The sequence below is a fragment of the Carcharhinus amblyrhynchos genome, chromosome 30 (genome assembly GCF_965287045.1).
Source record: "Carcharhinus amblyrhynchos chromosome 30, sCarAmb.v2.hapA, whole genome shotgun sequence".
In the NCBI taxonomy this organism is placed as follows: Eukaryota; Metazoa; Chordata; class Chondrichthyes; order Carcharhiniformes; family Carcharhinidae; genus Carcharhinus; species Carcharhinus amblyrhynchos.
The window spans coordinates 25,660,729-25,683,812 of NC_137353.1; the positions used below are offsets into that span (position 1 = coordinate 25,660,729).

The 23,084-nt window shown below is 45.6% G+C and overlaps 1 protein-coding gene across 4 annotated transcripts in view; it reads right to left on the bottom strand.

Moving 5' to 3' along the window:
- Window positions 1-23,084, bottom strand: part of LOC145360297 (rho guanine nucleotide exchange factor 10-like protein) — a 200,192-nt gene that overhangs the window by 54,758 nt on the left and 122,350 nt on the right. For all 4 annotated transcript variants that reach the window (XM_080215444.1, XM_080215445.1, XM_080215447.1 and 1 more), the window contains 9 exons: window positions 21,286-21,392; window positions 18,349-18,426; window positions 15,978-16,157; window positions 15,296-15,412; window positions 12,425-12,517; window positions 10,986-11,156; window positions 5,765-5,910; window positions 3,204-3,382; window positions 1,980-2,095 (listed from right to left, as the gene is read on the bottom strand). In XM_080215444.1, coding sequence (XP_080071570.1) covers window positions 1,980-2,095; window positions 3,204-3,382; window positions 5,765-5,910; window positions 10,986-11,156; window positions 12,425-12,517; window positions 15,296-15,412; window positions 15,978-16,157; window positions 18,349-18,426; window positions 21,286-21,392 — 1,187 coding nt within the window. The remainder of the gene's footprint in view (window positions 1-1,979; window positions 2,096-3,203; window positions 3,383-5,764; window positions 5,911-10,985; window positions 11,157-12,424; window positions 12,518-15,295; window positions 15,413-15,977; window positions 16,158-18,348; window positions 18,427-21,285; window positions 21,393-23,084) is intronic.

Below are 23,084 nucleotides of genomic sequence, written 5' to 3' on the forward strand. Positions count from 1 at the left end.
TGTACAGTACTGGGTGCTACACTACAAGGACGTGAACGTATTGCAGAGAATGCATGAAAGGTTTACAAGAACGGTTTTAGGGCTGAAACGGGGACAAGGGCAGGGGAATGGCACTAAGTCACGATACCCATTTGGAGAGCTGGCCCAGACATGATGGGTCAAGTAGCCTCCCCCTGAGCCGTAACAATTCCATGATTCAGATAGACAGTACCCAATGTGCCAGGCTTCAGACACCAGCAGCACGGAAGAAAACAGACTCGTATTCACATAACAGGTGGGATTTTCCGGCCACACTCATCCCAAAACTAGAAAATCCTGCCCAAGGTCAGCAACGTGGCCCACCCCACCATCCACTATGATTCCCATGTCAGGCAGGATGGGAAAAATCACTCCCCCCACCCCCCCCAAACACCTTTCAAAGATTCAGGACATTGCAAAGTACTTCCTCACTGATGAATCAGTTCTGCCTGTGTAGTTACTGTTATAAACTAGTTAGGAAATGCCTCAGCCAATTTGTGCACAGGTAACTCCTACAAGCAGTAATGCAACACCAAGGTCCCCACATCAGTGGTGTGGGGAATTGGACATCCAGACAGCAGTGGGGGTGGCAACGAGAGCGAGCTGGGGGCGATGGGCACTAAAGACGATGTGCTGTTCAGGGCTCTAGAATAGTTACACTGAAATTAGAAATAATTTTTTCCCTTCTTTCAGAGTAATTGGGAGCGTGAAGCTGGCAGAACCATCTGAAGTTAGTGATTTAAATCACTATGTCGACACCTTGGGGTTACCACTGACTAGAAACTCAACTGGACTCGCCACATTAATGCAGTGGCTACAAGAGCAGGTCAGAGGTTAGGAATACTGCAGCAAGTAACTCCCCTCCTGATTCCCCAAAGCCTGTTCACCATCTACAAGGCACAAGTAAGGAATGTGATGGAATTCTCCCCACTTGCCTGGATGGGTGCAGTTCCAACAACACTTAAGAAGCTCAACATCATTCTGATAGACAAGGGAATTAAGGGTTATGGGGTGAAAGTGGGAAAGTGGAACTGATCCACTTCAGATCAGCCATGATCTTATTGAATGGTGGGGCAGGCTCGAAGGGCTAGATGGCCTACTTCTACTCCTATTTCTTACGTTATGTTATCTTGGAGGACAAAGCAGCCTGCTTGATTGGCACCCCACCCACAAACATCCACAAGATGCACTGCAGCAAAGATCCTTAGACAGCACCTTCCAAACCCACGACAACTTCCATCTCGAAGGACAAGGGCAGCAGACACATGGGAGCACCACCATCTGCAAGTTCCCCTCCAATTCACTCACCATGCTGACTTGGAAATACATGGCTGTTCCTTTGCAGTCATTAGGGAGGGAATTCCAGGACTTTGACCCAATGGCATTGTGGGTCATTCCACAGCACACGGACTACAGTGTTTCAAGAAGGCAGCTCACCACCATCTTTTTAAGGGCAACTAGAGATGGCAATAAATGCTGGCCATCCAGTGGCACATGTCATAATAATGACTAAAAGATGGTTCTCAGAGCAGTGCAATTGCCCAGGGGAAGCTAAGCTTCTGGAATCTTACCTGGGAACGTCCGAGAGGGATTCTTTAAAGGCATCCCCCAAATTAGACTTCGGGAAGCCCGGAAATGAAGGGAAATTATCTTACCCCTTGAAGTAGTTAGGGACGCCAAAAGTTTTGTCAGATGAATGCACTGAGACAAATTCCAACTTCTCACGCGAACTTGCAGGAGCCTTTGCATGCTATCACACATGATCTAACATTCAGGGGGTGGAAGCCCTTCCAATTGCGATGAACTCTGGGGTGGAACATTAAAGGACATGATTTCTGCCCCATTTTTTCCACTCAAAAAAGGTGCCCCAACCTTGGGCAGAAAAAAGAAAATGGTTGGGAAATCTGGGGGAGTGGTGGGGGATATTTTTGTTGGAAGGCCAAGAGTTGAGGGAGTCATACCTGATAAGTGCCATGGAGTGTGCTAATAAGCTGCGATATCTGGTTCACAACAGTCAGATCCTGTTGTAATTCCTGAAGCTCCTGGTAAAGACGTGGGGGACCCATATAAATCTTACCTAAGGGAGAAAAGCCAAATATATAAAAAGGCGAATATTCAACAAGGCATTGATGGGTAACATACAGGTACGCCAATGCACCAATGGACAATTAATGCCAGACCTGTGCACATTTTGCCATCATGAGATGTAGTTCTGCTTTCCTGAAGGCATTGATCCAGGCTGCCCTCTGGTTTCCAAGGTGGCAGAAGGGCACAAACCTGGGCTTCCTCCTTCTCTCCCACCACCCCACCCTCTCCAATTCAGGAAGTGGTGCAGAAACAACAACGTAATTCAATACCTGTTCATGCTACTCAAAACTGGCTAATGTGTCCACTAGGGAGATGTTTATACCCACTTAGCAGAAGGTCGGAATCCATTTGAATCTGGTTACAGCTATTCCTGTATCACAAGGTAATAAAGCAAAGGATGCCACTCAGCCCATTACACCAGTTCCTGGAAAAAAATTACCCAATTAATCCCACAGCCCTGTTTTGTCCCCATAGCCCTGCAAATCTTTTCCAATTCAAGTACTTACCTAATTCCCTTTTGAATTTTTAAAAAAAATTCATTCCTGGACATCACCGGTTGGCCAGCATTTATTGCCCATCCCTAACTGCCTTGAAGTGAGTGGTTTGCTAGCCATTTCCGAGGGTGGCTAAGAGTCAACCACATTGCTATGGCTCTGGAGTCACATATCGGCTAGATCTGGTAAGGACGGCAGATTTCCTTCCCTATAGGGTATTAGTGGGCCACATGGGTTTTTCCCCAACAATGGCTTCATGACCATCAGTAGATTCTTAATTCCAGATATTTTTCATTGAATTCAAATTCCATCATCTGCCATGGCGGGATTCGAACCCGGGATTCTAGAACATTAGCCGAGTTTCTGGATTAATAACCTAGTGATAATACCAGTAGACCATCGCCTCCCAATTCTTGCTGAGTCTCCTTCCACACTGCCCAGATCATAAAAATAACCAATTCAACAGTCTTCCTGCCTTTGGTCCATTGGCCAGATTTTGTAACTGTGCAGCTACTGATCCCCTGGGCTTCAGTTTTACCAGGAGTCATTCGTGAGCCTCACGGGAAACTCCAGCCGACAGATCCACAACAAGCCCAGACTTACTTGATAGCGAGGTAGAGGAGGTCTTTTTGCTCCCTGGATGCTGAAAGATTATCGTGTCCTTGTCGTAACCTTTCCCTTCGAGGCCAACCTCCACCACCTGAACCTGCAGCAGTGGGGTGCTCCATTTCACAGTGTACTTTGGGCCTACTGGAACCAGACTGCCAATGTCCGGCTGACCCCTATAAAAGAGGTTATGGAACAGGATGAAATACTATCGTACAGCCACTTTTTACTCACTAAATCAAGGGGGGGGGGGGGAAATAGCTTGGTAAATTCTAACTTTACTGTACAGAAAAGAAACGCACCAGCTCCCTAATTAACAAGAACGATAAGATATCACAGCTCATCCTGACACTTGAGAAAGGTTTTCTTTTAACTGGACAGTGTGAGGAGGGGAGACTTTTACTGACTCCTTGGTTTCTATCCCTAATCGAAGGACTGATTAGGGCTGGGCAACAGTTCCTTTAGTATCAGCTCTCTTGGGTACCTGTAAAGTAGAGCCCATATTTATTGCACACACCTAGACAATGTTGGTGAGCTATTTGCAGACAGATTTTTAAAAAATTATTATTCATTCGTGGGACATGGGCTAGGCCAGCATTTATTGCCCATCCCTAGTTGCCCGAGGACAGCTGAGAGTCAACCACACTGCTAATGGCTCTGGAGCGACATGTAGGCCAGACCAGGTTAAGGACAGCAAATTTCCTTTCCTGAAAGACCTTAGTGAATTTTTTTTTAAAATCGAATTCAAATTCCACCATTTGCTACGGCAAGATTTGAACCTAGGTCCCCAGAACATTAACGGAGTTTCTGGATCAATAGTCTAGTATCAATACCATTCAGCCATTGCCTACCTTCATAGCCCAAGGACAATTCATTGTTCATGCACCTCTTTCCAGCAGAGTTCACAGGACTGTGTGTGTGGGGAAGCACAGACTATAGGGTTGCATCAATATCTATTGTGATGTACTGGGCCATTGCAACAAAGTTCAATACGCTGGAACAAAATTAGTTCAAAAGATGCAGAAGCTTTGACCACAGTTTTGAAACCTTGCGGACAAGGGATTTAGGAAAAGAAACAGGAAGGAAGCCTAATAACACCAAAAGAAGTCCATTGCACAACTTCAGACAGAAATGCTGCTCCTTTGTGGTATATCTTTCTTCAGCAGTGTGTACTCACAATGGGAATTTTCTAGAACAGCACGTTTTAGGTTGGTTGCCACACAGTGAGACGTAGATTAAAGTGCCCTCAACATAAATGGGGTTTTAGTTCAGACGGGCAGCATGGTCAGTGCAGGCTTGGAGGGCTGTTCTTGTGCTGTAATTTTCCTTATTCCTCAATCTCAAATGCAGAGGAGTATCTCTGCTTCATCAATGTGACACAAACTAAGAAGCAGCTCCACATCCGTGCATCAACAGTCAGCAGCAAGAACTGTATAGAGACTCATTTCACTTCCACAGCCACCAGCCAGAGGGGAATGGCACCTAATCTGGGTTGGATTTTAAACACGATCATAGAAATGAACCCATTCCACATATGTCCATTAGCAGATCATAGAATCCCTGCAGTGCAGGAGACCATTCGGCCCATCGAGCCTGTACTGAGTACAATCCCACCCAGGTCCTATCCCCGCAACCCCACGTATTTACCTTGCTAATCCCCCCGACGCTAAGGGTCAACTTAACACAGCCAATTAATCCAAGCCGCACAATCTTTGGACCATGGGAGGAAACCAGGGCACCAGGAGGAAACCCACACAGACACAGGGGGAGAACTTGTAGACGGCACAGACAGTTGCTGAAGCACCATTTACCACTGGACCTCCATTTATCATTTGCCAGGCAATGGGGTGTTCATTGGGCTGGGATTTAGTGTTGTTTTTCCACAGTGAGACAAAGCAAGGGATTGATTTTAAAGTGACAGGGTTATCTCAACTTTTCTAACAGGAGGAGAAAGGGTGTGGGTGGAAGTGCTGGTTCTATAATTTTGCCTCCTTGTGTAGCAGTATCTGAACTTGTAATCAAAGATTGCTCACACTGTGAGCACATGGCACAGTGGGCACCTGCCAAACAAGGAGCAGGGAAGGAACAGCAGAGAACTGTTATGGCGCAGGTGGTGGCCATTTGGCCCATCGTATCTGTATTGACTCCCCAAACAAGGACAATCATGCACCAAGAGCACTTACTTGCTACCATTGGTGAGATAGCAAGAAAAAGGGAGAAGGAACAATAAAGTTTGGGCAACGTCACACAGGCAGATCATAAACAGTGGCACATGTTACAAGGCAACCAATGGTAACAAGCTGTGTTGGTCAACTCAACAGTTGGCCCGTTAGAAATGGGAAGCAGATGGAGATTGGGGAAGGCATTTGGTTTGGGCCAAGTAGTCGCATGACGAAGGATCTTCATTAAACCTTTATTTTGTGATTTTTTTTTGCTTATTATTGCTTTCTACTGGAGGATCTTCACCGCAAGTCTGACAAGGGCTATGCGTGAAGGGCGAATGGGAAGGGAGACAAGCGGCCCAAGTCAGGTCCTGAGCTCCAGCATTCAACACTTACTTTACATTGATGTTGGCACAGATGAGCAGGTCGTTCAGCAGAAACACACGGCGCTCTTTTGATTTAAGGATCTGCCCCCTCTCTCCATACACAGTCTCGGTAAGCGTCTCACATAAGACCAGCTGCCTCTGGCCAGAGGTTAGCAACTGCAACGAGATCAAGCAGGCACATTGAAAAACTGTGCACACGTGAGGTTAGCTTTCTGTGACACATGGCCAGAAATGATTGGGGTGGGGCAACTTGATCAGGGAGTGCATCCATCTGAAAACCTTGCCCATGTAGCAGAGGAGGGCAATTTACCATTTATATGCAAAACTCTTTCCTATTTAGCCTCCCTATCACAAAGTTGAGCCTCTCAGATTGTCAAGATGCCAGATTTAATCCCAATCTGTTAGCTGTGTTGCAGAGCAAGCAATAAACTCTGTTGGATTCCCGTGCCTGACAGCTAATGACTTGAATGAAGAAGTGTACACGGGCAAATCTTGGGCGAGGACAAAATGATGATGCGTTCCATGTTGGAAACGTGCCAGGGCTCACTGTTTAGACTTGGATGTGACAAATAGTTACTTGGGCAAAGTTCTGGGGAGCTGCCCGCATTGGTGTACTGAACCCAAAGACGTGGCCGTGTGATGCACCAAGGATGGCAACTACCCGCTGATTAAATAAGCTGCAGCTCAGTTGATTAAAATTATTACACTACAGGTCACGATTGGCAGCCACTAATGCCCGGTATAGACTTCGATATTTTTAGAATCTAATGTAAATAAAGCGTCAGCACTTTCAGGTGGTAGGCAGGCAGGAATAAATACTCTTTAGTTGTGTGTGATTTTGTCACAGTGCAGGCAAGCTATGCAACAATTACGGCACACAGTAATGCTGCCAATCCCAGGTTGCATTAAACATCTCCCAAACTTCCTCTCCCGCCCCCACCGACTCCCCCCAATCTTTAAATGACATCTGTGCCATTTACATGAATGTCAAATTTGCTCATCTTCCAATCCACTGCCCTAAGCCACATGTAAACAAATGTAATGCAGTTGGGTGTGCCAGCAGCTGAAAAATTGTGTCCTGTTCTTGTACAGTGTCAGAAAGAGGTCAACTGTTTGCTTATTAAATAACCCAATGTCAATACTGCAGATTAGATGATTAAAATTCTTATTACAATGTAGTTTGTGACGTGGTTGCTAGGCAGCTTCAAATACCCAGTCAGATGCAGCAGTCTTAAAGCCCAATCCAAATTTGCAAGAGGACTTGCGTGTTATTAAAGAGCAGCTCCATTCTGTACGCAGAAAGTGTCCTGTGCAAATGATGGCACACACGTGTCCACACATACACGAGTGAAAACTAGCAAAACTTCCAATTGTTTTCTTTTTAAATATGTGTGTCACAAGTAGGCTTACATTGCAGTGTTAATGAAATTACTATGAAAATCCTCTAGTCGTCACACTCCGGCGCCTTGTTCGGGTACACCGAGGGAGAATTTTAGCATGGTCAATGCACCCTAATCAGCACGTCTTTCGGATTGTGGGAGGAAACCGGAGCACCTGGAGGAAACCCATGCAGACATGGGGAAAACGTGCAGACTCTGGACAGACAGTGACCCAAGCCAGGAATTGAACTGGCATTCTGAGGCAGCAGTTGGAGTCTGCAGATGATTTGTTTGCATCTGCAAGTCCTTTAATCTTTCACATACATGGGAATTACTAGATTGCCATGCAGTTTAAAAGTCACTTCGGTGTGAACCCTGGGCTGGTTACTCCCCTACTTCACCAGAAGGGCTGAAAAACCACCTGTAACAATCCTACCGCCCCACAGGTTAACCTGACACACGAGGCATTAAACTGCGGCTCTTTCTTATCCATCTAACACAATACCACACTGAACGCTAGTGCAATTACCCAGCACAGAAGAGCTGATTAGGTTTTTTTTTTAAAAAAGTGGATTCCGAACACAAAGGCGCAGTCTTTTCACTACAGCCCCATTTATTCAGCCATTGAACAACTCAATCAAAAGGCAAAATGCGCCACTTGAACTAAATTGCTCGCCTTGTATAACAAGTAAAATTTGGCGGCGAATGAAGGGTCTTTAATTTGCTGAATATTACCATCCCTAGATAATCAGATGATATTCTGTGCTCCGATTATGAATTGTGCAAAGTGCGGGAAAAAAAAGTCCTCCGTCAAGGTAAAAGCTACTTCTTCCCATGTTGCAGCAGGGAAGACGAAAACAGAACGAGAGATAAAGAATCATTCCAGGTGTGTGTGTGTGTAACGCGGGAATGTTCTGTGATAATGAAAGCAATTGCCCAAAGTATTCTCTATAAATTGATGCTGCTTTCTCGCAGACCCAGATAGACCTGTCATGTTATTATAGATTAATATAAAGTTTATCTATTAGCGTCGCAAGTAGACTTACATTAACACTGCAATGAAGTTACTGTGAAAATTCCCTAGTCGCCACACTCCAGCACCTGTTCTGGTACACCAAGGGAGAATTTAACATGGCCAATGCACATTAACCTGCATGCCTTCTGGACTTTGGGAGAAGGCCAGAGCACCCAGATGAAACCCACGCAGACACAGGGAGAACATGCAGACTCCACGTAGACAATCACCCAAGCCCAGAAATGAACCTGGGTCCCTGACACTGAGAAACAGTGGTGCTAACCACTGTGCCATCCAACACTCAAAGGCTTAAGTAAACAAATGGCGAGTTCTTTTTTTTTAAAAGACTAGGCACATGGGAACATTTATACAAGGTGGAAAGCTTTAAGATATTCATAGCAGAGGTGTGTGCGCGCGCGCAGCTCGGAAGCAAAAATGAAACTAAGACTGAATTGCACTTCTCTCCCAGTGATGCTTTGTTGCTGTCCTTTAAAAGGCACGTTAGATCAGGCCTCACTGCTAACTACCTCCTCGGGTACTTTCAGCAGGCTTCCCATAGTCAGAATTTATGCCTAACCTAATGCAAAGATAATAATGAGTGACAGATCATTCTGTTGCTTTTATTCATTCTTCTTTCTCTGGCTAGACCAGCATTTGTCACCGATCCCCAATTGCCCTTGGACTGGCCTTGCTAGGCTGTTTCAGAGGCCAGTTAAGAGTCAACCACGTTGCTGTGGGTCTGGAGTCAGGAGTGGGTCAGACCAGGCAAGGATGGCAAATTTCCTTCCCCAGTGGTGAGCCAGATGGGTTTTTCCTGACAATCGACAGTAAATTTCACGGTCACCATTACTGAGATTATTTTCCAGATTTATTCATTGAATTACACCTGCTGCTGTTGTGGGATGTGAACCCCACGGCCCCAGAGTCTGGACCTCTGGAATATTAGTTCAGTGATACTGCCTTCTTTGTGAAAAGAGACAGGGAATTCTTTCCTCCAAAATGCACCTTTCTTCTTCCCTTTTCCCTACACGCTGCTTCTTTTGAGAGAAAAGGGTTTGCATTTAAATAGCGCCTTTTAGGATCTAACAATGTCCAAAGTGTTTTACAACCCATGATTTGTTGTTAAAGTGCAATCCCAGTCATAACGCTGGAAATGCAGCAGCCAATTTGCATAGAGCAAGTTCCCTCAAGCAGCGGTGCGATAGTTCAGGATAATCAGTTTTAATGATGTTGCCTCATGAATTAACACTGTTCAGACCACCCCGCTCTTCGAATAACGCTGGGGGATTCTATTTCTTTTCCTACATCCACTCGATAGCACTTCAATAGTACAGGACTTCCCTGTTACTGTGCTAGAATGTTAGCCTAACACTCTAATATTCAAATCTCTGGAGCGCACAGCATTCTGATCCAGCAATACAACTGCTGCTACTGGGCCAGTGCTGACACCTTTGCATAATTCAACAATAAGGGGTCGTACCTCTACGATTATGCAGTGTTATTGTAATCATGGCCCTACAATTCTTCAAGGTACAGACATGTAGTTATGTCCAAAAACTGTTCGACCATCAACATGGATTAAGTTTTGAGAAATGCAGGGCAGAATTCTCCCAAGTTCTAAGCGTTGCTCCCAGTGGGAAATCCAGTTAGATTCCTGCAGAGAGGGTTGGTGCCATTCAGTTCATAGAAATCACAGATACCCTACACTGCAGGAGGCGGCCATTCAGCCCATCAAGTCTGCACTGACAATCCCATCCCCGGCCTGATCCCCCACAACCCCATACATTTACCCCATTAATCCCTCTAACCTACACATCCTGGGATATGTAGGACACTTAAGGATCAATTTAGCGTGACTAATCAACCTAACCATCTTTGGAGTGTGGGAGGAAACTGCAGCACCCGGAAGAAACCCATGCAGACGTGGGGAGAATGGGCAGACTCCGCGCAGTGACCCAAGGCTGGGAATCAGATCCTGGCGACTGGAACTGTGAGGCAGCAGTGCTAACCACTGTGCTACCCTACAATTTAACTACATTTCAATTTTTTTTTGGAGTGGGGATGCCAAAAAGGCCAGCAGCTCCTCTGAGATCAGGCAGCCATTTCTAAAGGCCCCAATTTTCAGCCAACTCTACGCACGTATCCGCCACTTCTCTCTACCCTCCCCCTCCTTACACACATCCCACCCCTCCATCCATTGGTTAAGGCCACCTCACCCCAACCCCCCCACTACTCACCAGTTAAGACCACCCCCCCCCACTTCACTAGCACCTGCACCACCTCCCCCCATCCTCCCCTTCACTAGCACCTGCACCACCACCCCCGAGTAATACTCCACTTTAGGGTCAAAGGTCCCCAATCACGCCTTGCTTCAGGACTGTCCCCCATATTCTCCACACCTCCCACCCCCAACCACTCTACCCTTAGCAATCCCCCTCCCCCAAGGCTCCCCCAGTCACCCAGGGCTTCAATGTCATCCAAGCCACCCCCCCTGCAACATGGCCATCATGGCTGATCTCCATTTGTGGAGACCAGTGGTGAATCGGGCTGGCTTCCCGCTGCGCCCGAGTGTCAGAGAATCCCAGGAGCAGGGAGAATCCAGCTTAAAACTGACAATTGATGTATTTAAATGGAGATCTGGGCAGGAACCAGATTATGTCTGGGTTTGAGGAGAGGGAGGGTGCACAGGGAGAATCTCAAAGGGGTTCCTGCCAGAGCTGAACGTGCAAGGCCTTTCCTCTGTGATTCTCCGCCTCCTCGTGGCCCCAGCGCATGCAGTTGGCTCACGATCACATGGAGTTGTATACAAACCACCGCCACTAATGGCGTCTCCTGACCTTGTTGAGGTTGCGATCCCCGACACTCTTGGCCAGCTGCTGAATTTCCGTAATCTGATCCACCACTCGCTTCTGCTCGTTGAGTTTCTCCGCCAGTGTTTCCAGCTCAGTCAGGGCGAGCTGCAACGAGAGCCGGTCAGGATGTCCTTTGGGAGTATTCTTCAGCATGTCCTGGAAAGGAGCAGAGGGTGTGGTCAGAATGGAGGGGAGGAAAGAAGTGAATATAGCAGCCTGATCAATATCCTGAAGTTAAAGATCAATGATTCAGCTAGGACCCTTCAACAGAATTGGGGAGGATGATTTACAGGAAACAAACTCAATGCAACAGAGCTTCAGCTACCCCTCAACCAATTATTTTCCTCATATTCCAAAAGTAGCTCCCAGCTGTGTAAGACTTATCCATAAGAAATGAGAACATCTCCAAAGCGTCTAAGAAAAGCACAAATTTATATTGGAGGTTAGATTTTAAATTAATTCAATTTTATTTCCTCTGCTAGAAAAGACAGTGATTCTTCTAGACACAGCCAATGTTCGGCAACCAATTAGTGTTTGGTGAGTATTATAAATGATGTAAAGATGCCAGTGTTGGACTGGGCGCAGTAACAAGTCTCAATGCCAGGTTAGAGTCCAACAGGTTTATCTGGAATCGTGAGCTTTTGGAGCGCCGCGTCCTTCACCTGAGGAAGGAGCAATGCTCCGAAAGCTCGTGATTCCAAATAAACCTGTTGGACTTTAACCTGGCGTTGTGAGACTTCTTACTATTACAAATGAGGCAGAGGTGGAGGCTTATTCTGTCTTCGCTGGGAGGGTCACTCATCGGAGGTGTTTGGGGGTGGGGAGGGAGTAGAGAGATTATTTCTTGACACATTCCCTTCTTCCATGATTCCAGTTCAGTCTTGAACAATTCCAGCCCATCAGGAGGAGGATGTGCAATTTCTCCTGCCAATCTTCCCCACTTATACCCCAAAATTGCTGCCTTTAAATCAGGGATCGACAACTCATTACAGGTCAGGAATTCAGCCGAGCAGCCATGCTATCATAGAAACCCTACAGTGCGGAACAAGGCCACTTGGCTCATCAAGTCTGCACTGACCACAATCCCACCAGGCCCTTTTCCCATAGCCCCTCATATTTACCCTACTAATCTCCTTGACACTAGGATTAATTTGGCATGACTAGTCAACCTAACTTGCACATCTTTGGACTGTGGAAGGAAACTGGAGCACCCGGAGGAAACTCACGCAGACACGGGGAGAACAAGCAAACCCCACACAGGCAGTGACCCAAGTCTGGAATTGAACCCAGGTCCCTGGCGATGTGAGGCAACAGTTCTAACCACTGTGCCACCATGCTAGAAACTTTCAGCGTTGAAGAGCTTGATGCAATTTTAATCTCATTAATTAGAACGTATAAGTTGATAGTCACAATCAGACCCTCACCTGAAGCAGGAGAATAAACTGCGGAAATCGTTGGATTGGCTTCACCATCAGTCCATAAAGTGTTATCCGGTCAGAGTTGGAGGCCTGTTTCCGCTGTAGAAAGATCAGACAAACTCAGCGATTCACCTACCCATCAGTTGCTAAGAGTTCTGAACATGTAGCATGACCCCAACTGTGGCACATTCAAAGACTACAATTCAATGGCACATTAAAATCGTTGCATCTCCAGTGTTAATCAGGCAACTGAGGTGGGCCTGGTTGACTATGAACTCCCCGATGAAGCGCCTTCTTTAGGGAAGGAAACCTGCCGTCCTTACCTGGTCTGGCCTATATGTGACTCTAGACCCACAGCAATATGGTTAACTCTGAACTGCCCTTTGGACAAGGGCAACTAGGGATGGGCAATAAATGCTGGCCAGCCAACAACACCCATGTCCCACGAATCAATGAAAAAAAAGCCTCCACTGGTCTTAGTGGGAACAAGAAAACAGTTCCCTGATTGGACCATCAATTTGGCCCTTAATCAGGGAGCCCCATTTTCTGTAGTTATAACAGGAGTGCCAGTTCCTCTAGCACTCTGGATGCAGACTGCATACCGAGAACACTCTACAGAGTCTTGTTGGATCTTGGTTGGTGAAGGGACTTCCGTCTGCGAGGACTTATTACAGGAGTCTTGTGCAATGTCCACATCACGCTGTATGCTAATCACTCATCTCTCCCCACAAGCCTGTCTCCAAAACATGGAGATGGAGGACATCGATTCCCATTTTGTATTGGGACGGGGAATAAACTGCAGGACCTACAGTTTGATTGATGAGTGTTGTTTTATTATAGCCCTTTTCACTTCAGTCACTGGCGTGGGATCTTTAACATCCACTTGAGGGAGCAGATGGAGCATTGGTTTAACACTTCACTCAATGGAACCACAATATAATTAATTGCTTCCAATAAAAAGGAACAGAACATAATGGCACAAACTGGCTTACACATCCTATTCTTCGGAAGATTAATGCAGGACATGAAATGTTTAACAACGTGTCATTAATTCATTTTTTTAAAAAAAATGAGCAATTGGACACTGGCACTTTACAAACCCACTGTTTCGCCTCTGACAGGACACCAAAAGATTGGATTTGCTGCCCCCTGGTGGAATAGATTCCCGGCATCCTTCACAGCAAAATATATAAAAAGTAAAGTTTATTTATTAGTGTCGCAAGTAGGCTTACATTAACACTGCAATGAAGTTACTGTGAAAATCCCCTAGTCGCCACACTCCTGTTTGGGTACACTGAGGGAGGATTTAGCATGGCCAATGCACCCAACCCAGCACAAAATTCAGACTGTGGGAGGAAATCGGAGCACCTGGAGGAAACCTATGCAGACATGGGGAGAACGTGCGGGCTCCACACAGACAGTGACTCAAGTTGGGAATCAAACCCGGGTCCCTGACCGCTGTGAGGAACCCCGCATTTGAGCGATTTAATTGAAATTTCATTGCTCCATTCCTCAAGACCACATTCCTTTTTAAAAGCTCCAAACAGACAAAAGCCGAATGAAATTCTGCTAAGAACTCCTGTGGCACGGAGCCATACAGAGCAAGTAGGTTAGATTCTCCATCTGTGCTGATGAAGCCTCTCTCTGCTAAGCTGGCAGTAGGGGGTACAACAATTAGCTTTAGTGCCCATAGAGCTAAGGACGGGTGGAAGGGGGAGGGGGTTCATATTAATTGTATTATCACGGTTAAGGATAAACAGGTAGAGGGGATAGATTGTGTGTCCTGAACACACATGGAAAGCGACTCCACACCACCTGTCTCATTGTGTCTAATTTATTGACTTTTATTTTAAGAGAGAGGTGCCCAAGTGGGCAGGTATCGGTTTGGTCAGCCCAAAATAAACATGGGTTCAACACTCACCCGTGCCTAGAAATACAGGATGGATTTAAGTGCCTTATCCCTGCCTTTTGTTTCTGCTCAATACGCTACTCAAAACTACCTTCTGTGTTGTCAATAACTGATAGTGCTCCACTTACAATTGAAAAACCATAGAGAGGGGGAAAGTTGGTCAACTGCAAGACATCTGACCCAGCCCACGCTTCTGATTCAGTAAGTTCCATCTTTTTTGCTGCAGTGCCTCACTGAGGGGCTGTTAATTTGTCTATTAAAGGACGGCATGGCGGCACAGTGGTTAGCGCTGCTGCCTCAGAGACAAGGACCCAGTTCAATTCCTGGCTTGGGTGACTGTCTGTTTGGAATATGCACATTCTCCTCGTGTCTGCGTGGATTTCCTCCAGGTGCTCCAGTTTCTTCCCACAGTCCAAAATACATGCTGGCTAGGTGCATTGGCTTTGCTAAATTCTACCTAGTATGGCGACTAGAAGATTTTCACAGTTAACTTCATTGCAGTGTTAATGCAGCATAACCAATAATAATAAATAAACTTTAAACCATTTTCATTGGTACTCAGAAAAGTATAGAAAGGAGGCTGCTGATTCACCGAGGTGTTGGCAAGTCAGAGGCACAGGTATGCTGCATTCTGATTAATCTTCCATCGATAAAAGGACGTGTGTCTGTTTTAGACCAGTTTAACTGGAGACAGATGGAGAGGAGAGAGAAAATACTCACCTCAATTTGCATTTTGATCAGTATTACGTGACCCCTCTGGGCACGACTAGAGGGAACTTTTTTTTAAAATTAGAAAAAGGGGAAAATAGAGTTATTTTTCATCTGTTTGCAACCATTATTCTATTCCTGAGCAGTTAAACCTTTAGGAGAAAGAACTTAACAAAAGCACACTTGGAAATAGGATGGATGTAAGGGGGCAGAACGATCAGCTGCAGTGCAAGAAAGTTGCCTCTTGCACTTTAACTCACCTTCAGGAACTCCAGAAAAGCTGGTTTGGTTAAACAGGCCTTCTTAATGAGCGCCATAGCATTGGTGAAGTTATTCACGTAGTCACTATATACATCCAGCACCATAGATTTTGAGAACTGCAAGCAAAATAAGCAAAATCTAGAAAGTTACAGCCACAAGTGTGCACGGTTATCTGTCAACAAGATGTAACAAGTGTGTTTCCCCACCTCAGTTATTGGTGATACCCAAGCTGGGCTGAGAGAGAGCAAGCAGCCCCGCCGAAGCCGGTCAGTGCTATCTCACTGCAGCCATTCCGTAGAATCATAGAAACTCTACAAGTACAGAAAGAGGCCATTCGGCCCATCGGGTCTGCACCGACCACAATCCCACTCAGGCCCTCCCCCCATCTCCCTACGTACTTTATCCACTTACTCCTCTGACTTATGCATCTCAGGACTCTAAGGGGCAATTTTTAGCATGGCCAATCAACTTAACCCACACATCTTTGGACTGTGGGAGGAAACCGGAGCAAACCCACGCAGACGAGGAGAACGTGTAAACTCCACACAGACAGTGACCCAAGCCACGAATCAAACCCAGGTCCCTGGAGCTGTGAAGCAGCGCTAACCACTGTGCTACCGTGCCGCCAATGGGCTCTTGGATGGCACACTGAACTCAGGAGGAAGATTGATGGACACTTACCGAAGCTACAAAGAGATCGCCAATTTTCTCTGTGGCATCCCACTCGGCTACCCGTGAAGACAGGGCAATCTGAAACATCGAGTGGCACTGGAGGACCTCTTTCAGGCGGTAAAACACCACCCGCAACTTCCTAATGCTCAGCAGCTTTGGCTCTGCCTCCAGCAATGGCTTCTTGTACTCCTGATGGGAAAATGAGGGAGAGTGTGAAAGTTCAGGAGATCCCAAGGACAAACTTTCCGCTCAGCTAACACAGATCCATCATGGATTCAGTGCTAAACAGCAGCAGCTCTGTAAGTAGTCCCCACTGTAAAAGTGCTGAGTTTCTAAACATTGACAACAAGGACTTGTTACAAACAATAGCTTATTCACTGGCTGGGCAGCTACTTCGTGCTTGCACTCGACCCACACTCGAGAGAATGCCTGCCTTCCCGACATGTTGACCCTTTTCTTAACTGCCTTATCAGGTGACCATTCCGTCTCCCCCTACCTTGTTGTGCCACGTGCCTCTGAGACTCCACTCAGTTTGCTAGGCTGTGGTGGGCTGAGATTAAGTGCCATTCCTCATGTTTTGTACTGTTGTCCAAGTTGTAAGGATATGGCAGCATGCTGCTAACTTTATGGGACTAATGCACCCTGACAGTTTTGAGAACTGTTACTTCATTCATGGAATGTGGGTGTCGCTGGCAAAAACAGCATTTGTTACCCATTCCTATTTGCCCTCAAGGTGATGAGCCACTTTCTTGAATCTCTGCAGTTTGTGTGTTGCACACAGACCCAGACAAGTCACAGGGATTGCAGATAGTGCGACATGAACCCAAGATCCTGGTTGAGGCTGTCCTCATGTGTGCGGAACTTGGGTTTGCAAAACCTCACTTACTGTCCTGTCTGGAGACAATACAGATCTCTTTAACCTATGCCTAATGCTCTTTCCACTCACATTGTCTGCATTTTTAAGACTTGGATAGGTTAATTGTAAAGACTCACATTCTAATCAGTAATCTGTAAACTGTGTGTGCTGTTATATGCTCTGTCTGAGGCCAGAACTCTCCATTCACCTGACGAAGGGGCAAGCTCAAAGCTTGAGTTTACTGTCAAATAAATTGGTTGGACTTTAACCTGGTGTTGTCAGGCTTCTTACCATTGTTCTGTGGCTGGATTAGTTCCAGCACATTTGCGAGTGGGCTTTGGACAGAAGCTTAGTGAATGATACAGGATGAAACATTGATTTTTGCTGTATACAAAACATTCATTTTCCTTAACAGACACTGAACATGTCAGTATCTGATACCACTGTCCAACATTCTTGATTAATCCATTGACATTAGAACTCTCCCCCAACACTTTTGTGACAGATAGTACTTTGTTCCCCAGCTATCTAGAAGAATGACTTCCTCCAATCAGGAGACTAAGGAAATTCAGCATTCTTACCAACTTTTACAGATGCACCATAGAAGGCAATCTCTCTGGCTGTATCACAGCTTGGTATGGCTCCTGCTGTCCAAGACCGCAAGAAACTACAAACGACCATGAACGATGCCCAGTCCATCACGCAAACCAGCCTCCCATCCATTCACTCTATCTACATTTCCCGCTGCCTTGGAAAAGCAGCCAGCATAATGAAGGACCTCACGTACCCCGGACATGCTCTCTTCCACCTTCTTCCGTTGGGGAAAATAGTCTGAGAACACGTACCAACCAACTCAAGAACAGCTTCTTCCCTGCTGCCACCAGACTTTTGAATGGACCTACCTTGCATTAAGTTGATCTTTCTCTACATCCTAGCTGTGACTGTAACACTACATTCTGCAACCTCTCCTTTCCTTCTCTATGAGCGGTATGCTTTGTTTCTATAGCACACAAGAAACAATAATTTTCATTGTATTCCAATACGTATGAAGACAATAACTCAAATCAAGCCATCTTCCCCAACAGATATTCCAACCGCAGATAGGATGCCCCAATGAGAACAGAGTGCTGACTAGCACTGGGTAGAGCAAGCCACTCACCATTCTGCCTCAGCTGTGTCAAACCTTTGGAACTCCTTCCCTAACAGCACTGTAGGTGTACCTACACCATATGGACTGCAGTGGTTCAAGGAGGCAGTTCATCACAAACTTCGAGGGCAATTAGTGATGGGCAATAAATACTGGCCTGGTTAGCGGCACCAACACCCCATGAAACAATAAAAAAGTAATCATTAAACTTCCACACCAATCCTTTTGCCAGAATTGCCACACCACCCTCAGAAATGCTGTGGTTACTTTTAGGATTATGCCTGGATAATGTTACACTGTCAACTTTTGTTATTTATCCTTTACCCCTTCGTAACCGAACACTTATCGTGACACACAATGGAATTTGGAATTCCTACCTGCAATATCCGCTTTAGAGAATCGACGTAACTCCGTTCACTCTGCACAATAGAACTCAAAATATGCCTTCGCACAATCTGTGTGGTCGGATAAACAAATGTTCAAGTTCTACAATCAAGGGAAGATCCTCCCAGAATCACAAAATGTCTATTACAATCCGCGTGCTACACAGTTCATGACTGGTAACTGGAATCCGGGATAGAGGAATTGTGTAGCTAGTAGCAGAAAGTACAAGGTCAAAAAAAAAAAATGAGGGATAGAGAAAACACAGGGAACTTGGAGCCAGCAAGGCATCAAAAACAAACTCATGGAATCCAGTATTAAGAAAATCTTAATGTATTTTCAAAATAAAAACAGTATAAATCAGACAAAATCATCGTTTTACAAAATGGATTGTATTTTACAAATTGAGTCTTCTGAGGAGGCAACTAAGTAGATGAAGGGGGACCAATAGATATAGTATATCTGGATTTCCAAATGGTGTATAGGCTACAGGCAAGAAGAGTTCATGGAGATGAGGGTAATATATTGGCATGGATAGCGGATTGGTTATCAGACAGGAACCATGAGTAGGCATAAACAGGGCATTTTCAAGTTGACAGGTTATGACTAATGGAGTGCTGCAAAGATCAGTGCTCAGGCTTCAGCTATTTGAAAGTTAGATTAACAACTTAGACAAAGAGACAGAGTAACGTATCCAAGTTTGCCAAAGTTACAAAGCTAGCTGAGAATGTAAACTAAAGGGAAGACACAGAGAGGCATCAGAGTGATGTGGATGGGTTAATGAGTGGGCAACAAGATGGCAAATGGAATATATTGTGTGAAAACATGATGTTGTTCAGTTTGGCCCTCAGAATATAAGTGCAAAACTTTTTTAAAAAGAGGTGAAACTTGCTGGTGTTCAGAGAGACTTGAGAGGTGCTTATACAAAAAGAACACGAAGTTAGTGTACCAGACTAGCACGGTAAGGCAAATCACATGTTGGCCTTTATTGTAAGAGGGTTGGAATACAAAAGTGAAGAAACGTAACTCCAATTATACAGAGCTTTTGCAAGGCCACATCGAGAATCCTGTGTGCAGTTTTAGTTCACACGTGTAAGGAAGAATATTCAGGTCGCTTTATCACAAATCCAGAAACCACACTTTCTTGAACCTCAGTAACCTTTAACACGAGATGCCTATGTGTTTGTTACAACCGTTTAACTTATGATTTTTACTGTGGATATGTCAAAAAAAACTTTAGGAATGCTGCATTATGTAGTGACAGATCTTACTTATAGCGAGACAGGGCTTTGATAGACTACCATAATGCAAATGGACCTAGGCCTATATGCAGTGTCCAAAAACCAAAATTATCTTAAATCCAAAATGTCCAGAGTGTTTTGGACAAAGGGCATTCAACCTATACTTGCGCTGGAGGTGGTATAGCAATAATTTGCTAAATTAGTTCCTGGAATAAGAGGCTGAGTAAACTGAGTCTATATTGCCAGCACTGCAACTTCTCAGATCTGAGGATTTGTTTCTGGCCTTGGGTGACCATGTGGAGTTTGCATGTTCTCCTCTTGTCTGCGTGGGTTTCCTCCAGATGCTCTGGTTTCCTCCCACAGTCCAAAGATGTGCAGGTTAGGTGGATTGACTATGGTAAATGCATGGGGTTATGGAGATTATGCGGGGGGTGGGGGCGAAAAGAGTAATATAATCTTTCAGAGAGTCAGTATGTTCACAGCGAGTCGAATGGCCTCCTTCTGCTCTGTAGGGATTCTACATTCTCTACAATACAGGAGACTGTGCAGCTATCTCATTTAAACATTCAAAATTCTACAGAGGCACAAGGTAGAAAGAGGTTGTTTCTGCTGGTCAGGGGACCTAAAACAGAGGAGGAGAAATTCCTTCAAACCATTGTAAATCTAGGATTCCCCATGCCAGAGAGCTGCAGATGCACCATCACTGAGTATGTTTAAGGATGAGATGGACTGATTTCTGGTCCCTCGGGGAATTGAGAAGTTGAAGCCCAAGATTGGTCATAATGATATTGAATGACGGAGGAGGCACAATGGGCCGGATGGCTGACTCCAGCCTCTAATTCTTCTGTTGTCATGCTTTTTGTGTTAAGATCAGGCAGATTGGTCTATTATCCAGATGGTAACCTCTAAAATGCACCAAGCCTCTCGATCAGAAATCAGAAGGACTCCAATAGTACCTGGAAAACCTCCAAACTGGACATCCAGAACCCTCCAAATAAGTCACTAAGATGATCATTGGCATGGATGGGAAAGGTAGTGGATGTAGAATAAAAGGTTAAATCAAAAAAAGAGCAAGTGACCTTCAACAGTCAATTGAAGAGTACCATTGATAGAGAAGTGGAAAAAGGTCACTTGCCTGTTTAAAATTTGCATTATCCAAGAGTATGGCTCAGCTGACATTTTCTTCCTCACACCCTCCTTGAAAGCTATCATTTCCTTCTGTACTATATTCTCCCAGTGTCTCCGTGGGTATCCTTCCACAATCCAAAGATGTGAATCTTAGGTGGAGTGGCCATGCTAAATTACCCCTTAGCGTCCCAAGATGTGTCGGGGATTAGCAGGGTAAATACGTGGGGTTAAGGGAATGGGACGGGGGAGTGAGCCTGGGTAAAATACTCTGTTGGAGAGTCGGTGTAGACTCGATGGGCTGAAGGGTCTCCTTCTGCACTAGAGGGATTCTATGATGGGTCACTGTGCGGCAAACAACACCAGAAACACTTGCTGATCTTTCCCCTCTTCATAGCCACGGTGACCGAGACCAATTGTATTTCTTCCTAACCACTAATCAGATTAACTTAACACAAGGTCAAAGTCAGAATTGGGTACCATCCTGACCCACAAGGCTCAACTACTGAGCCATGCAGAAAGACAGACAACAGCAAAAGAACCCGAGAGGGCACAGAGCATACAGACCTGTTGAGGGGTAAGCCCTGCTGGCATGGGGCTAAGCTCTGGTGGCGGATGTTTGGAGTCTGACACCTGAACATCGAGATATCCAGCATCATCGTCCTCATACTGATCTGGAGGAAAAAAACACAAGATTCAAAATCAGTTCAAACACAAAGCAAGCAAGGCAATATTATTGCATTCTTCATACAAATGAGGTATGAATAAGATGGAAGACATTAAAAAATAAATGGCATTTAATAAGGAGCAGGATATAAAGGATAAGATTGGGAAAGGAAAATACTTCACAGCTCAAGCTGACACCTCTTCCCTCGTCCCTCCCTTTGAACAACATTTAAAAAGCAACACAACAATTGCAAGTATTTCTCAGTTCTGATAACAAGTCTACACCCGAATCATTAATTAATTTGCTCCCCCCTCAGATGTTGGGGGTGATTCTCCCAGCCTGCAACGCTCTTACACTCAGTGGAGGCAGTTTTGCAGGCTTCCCGCTGGGGTCCACAGCCAAGATTTCCAGTATAAGAAGTTATGAGGAGAGGCTGGATAGACTGGGACTTTTTTCCTCTGGTGCATAGGAGGCTTCAGGGTGATCTTATAGAGGTCTATAAAATAATGAGGGGCATAGATCAGCTAGATTGTCAACATCTTTTCCCAAAGTTGGAGTCTAAAATTAGAGGGCATAGGTTTAAGGTGAGAGGACAGAGGTACACAAAAGGGTCCAGAGGGGCAGCTTTTTCCTCACAGAGGGTGGTGAGTGTCTGGAACAAGCTGCCAGAGATAGTAGTAGAGAGTGGGTACAATTTTGTCTTTTAAAAAGCATTTAGACAGTTACATGGGTAAGATGGGTATAGAGGGATATGGGCAAAATGCAGGCAATTTAGGGATTAAAAGAGGGCGGCACCGACAAGATGGGCTGAAGGGCCTGTTTCCATGCTGTAAACCTCTATGATTCTATGTAATCAGCGCCAAAGCAGAAATGGACACGGAACCGATTTCCATATGGGAATTGGGATTTAAACTTCATTTGCAGGCCCCGGATGGTATTCTTCAGGCCTCCAGTTTCCCCCCCCAATGCCACATGCACGCACACACACACTGGAAGTGCTTCATGCCAGTGAAGCACTCCTGGCTAACTGGAAATAGGCAGATGACCCTACTGGAAGGAGTAGAGGCCATTGAACACCAGCAACTCCCCCCGCCCCCACCGAGGTGGTCAGGGATACAGGCAGTGTCCCTTGGTCAGTGCCAACCTGGCACCACCCATTGGGCATTGCCAAGGCCCACTGCCACTCTGCACATGGATTGCAGGCAGAGGGAAGGTGGACTGTGATCAGGGCTGCCGGCTAGAGGGCAGGTTTGGAAGACCAGTAATGAACATAAGAAATAGGAGCAGGAGTAGGCCATCTAGCCCTTCGAGCCTGCCCCGCCATTCAATAAGATCATGGCTGATCTGTCGTGGCTCAGTTCCACATTCCCGCCCTCTCCCCATAACCCTTAATCCCCTCTCTTATCAAAAACCCATCAACCTGCGTCTTAAAAATATTTAGCGAGGCAGCCTCCACCACTTCAACGGGCAGAGAATTCCAGAGATTCACCACCCTTTGAGTGAAGAAGTTCCTCCTCAACTCTGTTCTAAACTGCCCCCCCTTTATCTTGAGGCTGTGCCCCCTAGTCCTACTATCCTTTCTGAGCAGGAAGAGTCTCTCCACCTCTATCCTATCCATCCCATTCATCATCTTATACGTCTCAATGACATCTCCCCTCATTCTTCTAAACTCCAACGAGTACAAGCCTAGTTTATTCAG